The 10,221-nt window shown below is 32.2% G+C and overlaps 1 protein-coding gene across 2 annotated transcripts; it reads right to left on the bottom strand.

Moving 5' to 3' along the window:
• Positions 1–5,221: 5,221 nt before the first annotated feature.
• On the bottom strand, positions 5,222–9,565 carry LOC111899103 (serine/threonine-protein kinase STY13). Of its 2 annotated transcripts, XM_042901958.2 has the most exons (7): positions 9,342–9,559; positions 8,611–9,016; positions 7,647–7,768; positions 7,348–7,556; positions 7,083–7,257; positions 6,855–6,989; positions 5,222–5,575 (listed from the first exon to the last, which is right to left on the bottom strand). In XM_042901958.2, exons 2-7 carry the CDS (start codon positions 8,984–8,986, stop codon positions 5,369–5,371), a joined length of 1,224 nt encoding a protein of 407 aa, XP_042757892.1. In that variant the 5' UTR covers positions 8,987–9,016; positions 9,342–9,559; the 3' UTR covers positions 5,222–5,368. The 2 variants fall into 2 exon arrangements, with proteins under 2 accessions (XP_042757892.1, XP_023750750.1); XM_023894982.3 differs by having other exon boundaries at positions 8,611–9,565.
• Between the last annotated feature and the right edge of the window lie 656 nt (positions 9,566–10,221).

Genomic DNA, 10,221 nt, shown 5'->3' with positions numbered 1-10,221 from the left:
TAAGTCAACCATTTGACCAGATCGGTCAAACACTTAACTTAAACTTCGCCAAAAATAAAGCTCCCAGCAACCGATGCATCGTGCAAAGTGCACCTAAATCACGCCATTTCACGCACTCGCGGCGTCGACTAGTGCTAGGCTAGGCTAGGCCCACATGTGTGGGTTTGGCCTATTCCTTTGATCCACTAAAGCTTTTGAAGGCATATCAAAGGAAAAGACTTACAAACTTACACAATGTTTCTTCTTCCACCAATGTGGGATAAAGGAAAATAGCTAACTTGCTATTATACCCTCATAATTTCTAACAATATCTCACATGGAAGGTGTGATGGGAATAAGAAAACGGATTTGGGGTGTTTTTTTAGTTTTTTTGTACGTGAGTGAGAGAGAGAGAGAGAGAGAGAGAGAAAATAGAGAGAGTGTGAGACTTTTCTATTGTTATAATTATTAAAATATTAAAATAGATATTAAAAATGTAAAAATAAAAATAAATGGGTATAATAGTCATTTTAATTTTCGGAGGGACCATTTATACATTGAAACATGGCCAAAAGAACCATGAAGTCAAAAAAGTCGAGGTTTTGACGAAAACCCCAAAAAAAAATACATACTGCAATAACTATTTTTACAGTTTTGTAAAAATTATACAATGAATTTGAAATTATATTAACTTTAAATCCCTCTTAAAGTTCATAAAATGCACAAATAGTCCATGTATTTCACTATTCTACCAATTTAGAGGTGTAGGCAAAAATCGATTCAAACTAAATCAAAGAACCATGAGGACGTAACTATATTCAAATTAGTGGTTTGGTCTAGATATTTTTAAAACGAGTTTATGGCTTGGTTCGGTCTAAATCAAAAAATAATATTTTATAAAAATTTTCAAATCTAAAAAAATATCGTTTGAAATAACTAAGAATCAGAATATAAAATTTATACTTTTCCAATATAAAATCAAAGATAAAGTATCAATAAGAAATCATAAAGATCAAGTCAAAGCATAACAAATGGAATTAAATTAGTAATTCACAAGATTAAAAATAATGAGCTTGTCCAAAATGAAACTTATCATAAAATTATTTTTATTCTCTTAATCTCGAGTCATTTAATCTTTACAAGCTTTGATCATAGAATATAGTTTTTGCTCTTCTTCTCATGTGTTCATTTTTACTACACAATTCAGAAAAAAAAAAAAAATATCTTGTACATTCAAGGTGTTTAAGTACCATTTAGTAAAAATGAAATGTTAACCACCATAAAATTGACCTAGTGCAGACCGGTCCAAAATGGGGAGGTTTCTAAATCATACAAATTTCAATATTGGGAGTATATATCCTTAAAAAATGTGAACAATGATAAATTTGTAAAGTAATAACTTTCTATGCAATAAATAAAAGTGATTATGAAGCATGTTAATATTGTAAATCATTTTAAATAACGCATATAACTTTCTTCCAATGCGGTCATTTTGAGTCAAAATGATGGTAATTACAATATCATATGTTGAACGTAAAGGTACGGCGCCTCAGCCATGGATTGAGGGTAAACGTCGTTACAATTTCAATATAAAAAACAAATATATACTTTACATGGATCTATCAACACGATCTTAAAGATCACGAGTCAAAATCTCATTCCCCTTTACCTTTCTTATGTGGTTAGTTGTCAACCATGAAACTACAACTACTTAAAATGCAAGCTACTCAAAACAATGAGGTAAATTGGTAATCTTAAAATTACATGTTCAACAAACCATGATTGAGAAATTTGATGTGCACAAGTCAACAAACACCTTACACGCCTAAAATAAGATACGTTGCCCCTCCTACTTTCCTTAGCTTTAACAACTTATAAAAATATAAAAATGTTCATTTGTTAAAAACTATCATAGTTGACAAATATAAAATTATATAACAAGATATTCAAATATAAAACTAAAGATAAGGTATATGAAAAAAAAAAAAAACTAATATTTATGTCATCCCGCGTTTTGCGGCGGAAAACTCATTTGTTAATAATAAAAACGAAACATAACTTTGATGCACATAATAACTAATTTGTAATTGGTGTGTAGAACGTGATTTACAAATGCTCGTAGTCCACATATTATACTATATAAAGTGGACCGGAAAAATATCAAAATAAAATTTTGATCCAAACAATTATGTATGGAGAAGACGGACGAAAATAAAGTTTGATATAAAGTATATCTTAAGGAAATTGATAAAAACGAAAATAAATTATGTAATTGACGAAAACGTAACTTCAATCATTTGCAATTCATATATATAATGTAATGTATAAATATCAACAATCACATCAAATGGACCACAAAAGTATCAAAATAAAGTTTTTATTCAAAAAATTATGTATAGAGTCAAAACGAAAACTATAAAAAAAAATATGTAAGGGACAAAAACGTAACTTTAATGTGTGAGATAACTTCTTTGCAATTCGTATATAGAATGTAATTTACAAATGTCAACAGCCTGTATATATCATGGTGACGATTATACCATATCAAATTAACTATAAAAATATCAATAAAAAGTTTCAATGCAAAAAAAAATATATGTAGGAAGGGTTCTAAATGACGTGAGGCGTGGCATGACGGCAAAGCCAAACCTCAAGCTTAACGAGTCATGGCGATGTAAGGGTTCTAAATGACGTGAGGCGTGGCGTGACGGCAAAGCCAAACCTCAAGCTTAACGAGTCATGACGATGTAACATCTCGATGATAAGGTATCTCTAATGTTGCCCCCTATATTGAGAATTATTGCAATTTGGACCCTGAGTGAAAGAAAAGTGTACAAAAGAGGCCCTAGTGGCATTTTCGTAATTTTGGAGGTTGAGGCAGTACACCATGCGTACGTGTGTATGCTGAGCGTACTAGGGTGCGCCCTAGTACGCAGGGCGTACGTGCCAGACATGCAAACCCTAACTTTTAGGGTTTGACTCATATTTAAACCCCATTATAGCCTCATTTTCCCTCACCTCATCAGCCTCCATCCTCTTGATTCATTTTGCAACCCTAATCTACCTTGTAGAGCATTTCTAAGCTTGAGTGTGTGTGCTTTGTGCTCTTAAAGAAGAAGGAAGGAATGAGAGACCACCTTGGATAAGTGAAGCATTTTGGATCCAAGATTACACCACCTTTTGGCACCATTTGAGGTATCAAGTTCTGAACTTGGTGAAGTTTCATTTAGATATTGTGTTGGAATGGTTTTTGGTCCTTTTTGTCCCAAATGTGGAGATTCATGAACATAGAATGTTCTTGACCCATTAAGTTGTCCTTTCAGACCTTTGGATGGGTCTTAAGTCATAAAAATGGGTTCCAAATAGTTGGTTTTGCTTCATGTATAATTTGGAATGTCTTAATGGATTAGGAAGTAGAATTAAGCACTTAATGGGCATGCAAAGTCATAAAGTTGAAAACTTTATGACTCTTAAGGGTATTTTAGCCATGGATCTGAAAGATGGATGTACTTAAGCCATTAAGCTCTTATTGTGAGTTTGGGCTTCTGGGAGTACGCCCCACGTACGAGGTCAACCACCACGATGGTGGTCAACATTCGAGTACACGTCACATACATTTGGAGTACGCCCCAGGTACTCACTCTGTGGTGCCTCGGCTGAGTTGACTCGGTTGGGTTGACTTAGTTGATTTGTCCAGTTTTGACTTTGACTTAGACCAAGTTTGACCAAGGGATATTTTGGGTCTTTTTGGTTAGTATTTAAGAATTTTCCTTTTTGGTTGGTGTTTAAGAATTTGTTCATTTGGTTGGATAGTTGGCGGTTAGAGTTGATATTCGGAGTCGGGACCTCATCAGCTATTGTTCTGTTTGTGAGGCGAGTTTTCCCTCACTGTACTTATGGGTCGAAGGCACCAAGGTCGACCCATTGGATTAGATATCATGTTACGTGATAGTATGTTATCATGTCATGGTGATCTCTTAGATCAGTATCCTGGTAGATAGGATGATTTTATGCTTAATGATCTGTAGATCTGCCTGATTGTCATTTGTCTTATTATATGTTATCTGCTATATGTGCACATATTTGTGGGTGGTTTAGGCTTTACTGTTATGTGTGTGAGCCAACAGACCGAGGGCATTCCAACCCGATGGTATTCCAACCCGATGGTTGATTGGACCAAACATGCTTATGACACGAGGGTATTCCATCCCGAGGATGACTGAGCCTATCGTAGGCATGCCTGGTATTCCAGCCCCAAGGTTGATTGGGCTAGGCATGAGTGTTGTGCAGGTGATTTGTTTGTGGGGTGGTGTTTTGGGAGAACTCAATAAGCTTCGTGCTTATAGTTCATTTTATTATTTCAGGTGTTTCAGATGATTGTGGAAGGCAAAGGCGTGACTGTACACATCCTTGGTTTTACAACGAATTGGATCTTGGGAAACTCTGATTTTAAATAGTGTTTTGGAAACAATGGTTTTGTAAACACTTTGGTTAATAAATGAGTTGTTTTGAAAGGTTTAAATTGGTTATGATTTCGAGATGTCAGAGGCGAGCCATAGCATTTTTCAAGGTGTGATGTAAGATGGTGATTTTTTATTAATTTATAATTATATTACCACATAAATATGTTTAAAACACAGGTTATCTTATAAGAATTCAAGTAATATGTTTTTAACTAAATGATGGCTTTTTATTTATTAAGATATTAAATTAATTGCCATAAACATCATGCATATTCTTTTATTTTATTTATATAACTTTAAAACATTTCTTATCTTATAAGAATTCAAATAATACAGTTAAAGAATAATAATTATTTTTTTATAACTATTTTTTACAATAGTATTTGATAATATCAATGACTTAAATATATTCCACGAATTATTAAGATATTTAATTTATTATGATAAACATCATTCATATTATTTTATTTTATGTATACAAATGTTAAATGTATGTTACCCTATAAGAATAAAAGCAATATGGTTCAAGAATAATAATTATTTTTTACGATACTAATTGAAAATTTTTATTTCATAGTTAATGATATTGACTTAAATTTTTTTAACGAAACATGTGTTATTAGTTATATATAAACGTGCAATAAACCAATGTTATAAAAATCAGGGAACCACATATGCACAGCCAAACACGACCTGATTATAGTACTTCAGGTAAACAAAATTAGACAACTACACCCAGATAATTATTACATAAATTTATATCACAAAAAAAAAAAACATATATAAACAGTAATTGTTATAATAATATTTATATAGCAAACAACCAAATAAGGCATATATAAATATGCTTGACAAAGTGACAAAATTTTTGTGTCTGTTTACGTCCTCGTAAACTTATGCAAAATGATGAGGAAAAACGATATAAATCAGGGGCCACGGGTTTTGGCAAAACAAAGACAACCAGAGGCTTGATCTTCGGGGATCATTCCACCGCCTTTACTTGTATCAATCGCCTCTAAAAGCCTCACCACCTCATCCATTTCGGGTCTCTTGTCCGGGTTCGCATCCCAACATTTTTTCAAAATGCTTGCAAATGCACTCGGGCAACATTTTGGAATGTCGGGTCGTAGATTCTGTATACAAAATATAAAATATTAGACTGAAAGTAGCTCCGGTGGTATGTTATATTATAAGTAAATAAACTATGTATTTATGAGGAGTGTTTCTTTACTTAATGAAGACAAAACTTTATTTGGTAAGTAAGCTACATCCGAGTGTTTTTCTTTTTACTTGACGAAGAAAATATGATTAATAACATCGATATTCCATTTACAACCCTACTCTGTTTTTTACTCCAAAAACTATATTCCTAATATTTTCTTTTTTTAAACTTATAAAGATTGTCAAAGACTCTTCAACTTATTAGTTTTTCACATATTTATTGAAGTTTATATGAATTCGATACATAAATAATAAATTTTATACTTATGATTAATTAACATCACTTAAATTATAGTTAACTAATTAAAACAAAGTAGAAACTGATAAACCTAAAATGTGAGGGACTAAAATTGACAAGTGAAAGTTCAACTCCAGTATTGCTATTTCTAATGGGGCGGTGGAGATGGTTTAACTCAATGTATTCCCACCACAAAGAAACCATCTTCTTAGCTTATTTGTGGGTCCCACGACGACAAAAGGAACTTATTTCAAGGTCCCACAACCTATTTAGAGGACAAAAGGAACTTATTTGCAGGTCCCACAGCTTTTAAATATATATTTTAATTACAAGACAGAAGAAAAAAAAAACAATTTTTAAATAAGCTCCTCCTAATAAACGAAGAAGTCAACTTTTTTGAAAAAACTCAGAATCAGGTTGACTTATCTTGATGTAGTTTTTTGTTAAAGGAAAATTCCTCTCGACAATTCAAAAACCTCGTTAAATCTCCACTATAACAAAAACCTGTTGTCAAGGTCCCACTAATTTTAATTTGTATCATTTTTATTATTAATAATAAATATCACAATAATACATTGTTACTTATATGGTTTTAATACTTATTTATTTCTACATGTAGCAAGGTCAATGGTTTCAAAAGTCAATTTTTGAAAAGGCGTAGTTGAATAACCCTCCACAATGCTTAAGAAAGTTTTTCATTTTGAATAAACAATCAATAAGCTCCGAATCCGATTGTAGATGCTCTAAATAAAGAAAGTCAAAAAAGTGAGGTCTTCCCTAATAAGTCAACTTTTTACAAATTCTCCATCGTTTTTTTTTTCTTCCATCTTCACAAGTGTGTGGTTATTTTCTCATATATTTTTTAAAAACAAATCATCTAAAATATATTCCAACAAGTTCGTGTGTGTGTATTATATTATATAATATAAAAGATGAATAAAAGACAAACCAACCTGACGAACAACTGCAGAGGATACTTCAGCAAAACTAAGGTCAGCATAGGGCATGTCACAGCAATAAATTTCCCATAAACAAATCCCAAAACTATACACATCACATTTCCGATTGTAGGGTTTTCCATCAAGAACCTACAAATCCAGAAAATCAAAAAAATAATCTCGTTATCTTTTATTCTGATTCTTAATCTTATAGTTTGAATAATCGATTTGAATTTGAAATACCTCTGGAGCCATGTAGCCCAGAGTTCCTGTTTCACCAGTCATGTCTCTAGGGTTTTGAGCTTCAACACGAGCAACTCCAAAATCAGCAATCTTTAGGGTTCGATTTAAATCCAACAGCATATTTTCGGTTTTCACATCACGGTGTACAATCTTCTTTGTGTGAAGGTAGCTTAAACTGCAAATAAAAAAAATCCTGATTTACAATGATCATATAAACGTTCTTTTTCTTTTTGAAAAAAAAAAAAAAGGAAAGAATTTAGGTCACCCTCTAGAGAGATCTAAAGCAAGCTGAACAACAATCTTGAAAGACAGTTTCTTTCTACTATTCCTGATTAGGTATTTCTTGAGGGTCCCACCGGGAAGATACTCCACCACAACACAACAAGCCCTTGAGGGTAAAGAGTTCTGAGCAGCATTTGAAGTGTTATTTGTTGGGATCTTAAGATCTGAAGTCCCCATTGAAGCTCCAACAAACTACAATATTTTATAGAAAAAGAAAATACAAATAAAGACATGAAAATTTGTTGGCTATTTAATTTAAATATACAATTAAAAAGTATGAACCTTGGTGACATTTGGGTGGTCAAGTTTGTGCCAAACAGCAACTTCTTGTCGAAAAGATGTCCGAAGATTCGCAGTCTCAGCAGCAGTGGCAAGTCCATCCTCTCCCCAGTCCAATACCTTCACTGTAGGATTGATCAAAATTACTAAATTAACCCTGATATTACATTATTAATCACATCATTATTAGATTCTGATTCTTAAAGTGTACACTTTAAATTAAGCTACAACATATCCAACATTCACGTAGTGCTGTCTGTGTGTTTTGCTATATCGTATACTTAACTCATCATTACAAGTTACAACCATTAATAGGTAAAAAAACATCTTATATATCTAATTACAAAGAAATAATCAGTTTTTATGCAAAGTGGGGTTATCGATTGTAGATGTATGCATAAAATGCTCCTAATAAACATGTAAGTTGACCTCGTAAGAGGGTGGTAGCAAAAATCAGGTAATAATTATGATTTTCTGATTATTTACAGTAAAGATAATAAATGTATAATTAACTAATTAACAGAAAACACCTTATTTTATTTGAGATAAAAGTGGACTTAGCTTGCTAATTATCCCTAAGAATAAGCAAATGATTATTTGATCTTAAGTTTGATTATTCAAGTGCGAATAATCACTTTATATAAACATATACAAAACTTGGAGGGATTCATCAGAAACCATCCAACTTTTAGAAAAGACATTCTTATTGATTATGAATTTATGAACCTAACAAAATATTTACAATTTTGGGGGAAAAAGTAATAAATACAAAAAGTTGATCAATTTCTACTGTTCCCATGTCAACTATTCCAAGATAAATCACAAGTATGAACCGAAGAACACCGCCTCAATTATCATCTCTTTATAACAATCAAATCAATACCCACAAAAATTAAAACGTGAAAAATAACAAACAACGATTAATTAATAAATATTACTATAATGGATGAACATGGAGAATGTTTACCTGCAACATCTTGACCATCATAAACGCCTCTGTAAACAGTACCATAAGTTCCATGAGCGATAACATTCCTTATATCCAATTTAGCTAAATCAATTTCCCATTCCTCTTTTTTAGTATGAGCTGCTTCTTTCTCTCTATCTCTTGACCAAACCCTACTCAAATGTTTATCCAATTGAACATCCCAGCTCTTGAAATCGATCTTATCAGCCCTCAAAAACATTTCTTTATTATTCATATTGCCAAATTCCTTCGACTTTGAACCTAAACCACTTAGTTGACCACTCGAATTTTTTGGTGAAGAACCAACGCTTCTTGATTCGGGTTTCATGGTAGCAGTCTCACCATCGGTTGATTCTTGAAATTTCTTCAAATCCATGGTATATATATAGTCGGAAGAAAGGGTAAACTGAAAAGTAAGGAACAAAATCAGGGTTTTTACAGCATGGTTTGCAAGATTTTTTGAAATTCAATAAAGAGAGAAGCAATCAAACGCAAAACAGCCCTTCAAATGTTGAAAGAAGTAAAACCCATAAAATAAAGAAAATATGAAGTGGACTTCGGAACAAGATTGGAAAAGAAATTAAACCCAGATGGGAAAAGACGGAATTCTTCAAAGGTTTCTTGAACACAAATACCCAAATAAAACCTTTTAAATGTTGGAATGAGTAAAACCCACAAAATTCTAGAAAAATGAAGTTGAATTGAAGCAAAAACTAGAAACCCATTTAAACCTCAGATGGAAAAGAAAGAAGATTTTTCAATGATTCGAAGGATGTGACTTCAAATTACGCAAAAAAAATAACCCCTGAAAATAAGGGATTTTGATTTTTGGTGGTGGAGAGGAGCAGAATTTTGTTATGGAAAGAAGAATCAACGAAGAAGAGAGAGAGAGAGAGAGAGAGAGAGAGAGAGAGGCTCTTAAAATAGTCGCTGTGTGTGATCTCACCCAGAACCCAAAATATAATCATTGAAAATTAGACTAGAAGAATTATATATGACTTTTTCAACTTTTACTTTAAAATTGACAGAAAATTCGTCAAATAAATAATACTACATTTAAAATTAAATTAACATCTTTATTTTATAAATTGTTTTTTTTTAATGCTTACTTTTAAAACTTACTTATTTTCTAAATTAACATTAACGAGATTGAATGTTTTATACGATGTTTTCCATTCTATCTACTTTAAATATAATTTATGTTTTCTAAGCAACAGCATGACAACTTATGCGTGAAGTTAAATGTTGTATTTTGTTTGACAGAAAAAATAATTTTTATGTTTGTATCTATTTGTTTTAATGTTGCTAGTCATGTGTCTTTTACTTTAGTACAAATGCATACCGATGAATTGAGAAAAGGGTTAACAAGTGTAGTCGATCCTCTTCAATTCCTACTCCCCAGGCGAGTTTGTATGGGTTGTATACGTATAAAAGTAGGTGTCAGATCCTTGCGCGTTGTAGAGAACCATGAAAATATATAGCAATGTATTTTTATTACTTTCTTCGATATAACCTCCAATTTGTAACATCTGGTCCAAGTCTGAATCAATTTTCTTGTATTTACTTTAAAAGGGGTGGCCACGACGTGGTGGAGCATCACCACGACGTGGC

This window comes from Lactuca sativa, chromosome 5 (assembly GCF_002870075.4).
Source record: "Lactuca sativa cultivar Salinas chromosome 5, Lsat_Salinas_v11, whole genome shotgun sequence".
NCBI classification, from domain to species: Eukaryota; Viridiplantae; Streptophyta; class Magnoliopsida; order Asterales; family Asteraceae; genus Lactuca; species Lactuca sativa.
The sequence above is the reverse complement of the archived record's forward strand: the minus strand, read 5'-3'. Positions and strand labels throughout refer to the sequence as shown.

Coding starts and splice junctions, on each gene's coding strand:
- LOC111899103 (XM_023894982.3), bottom strand. CDS start 8,986: ATGGATTTGAAGAAATTTCAAGAATCAACCGATGGTGAGACTGCTACC. Junction 7,769..8,610: donor TGATGGTCAAGATGTTGCAG/GTAAACATTCTC, acceptor TCAATCCTACAG/TGAAGGTATTGGACTGGGGA. Junction 5,576..6,854: donor CCTCTGCAGTTGTTCGTCAG/GTTGGTTTGTCT, acceptor TTTTGTATACAG/AATCTACGACCCGACATTCC.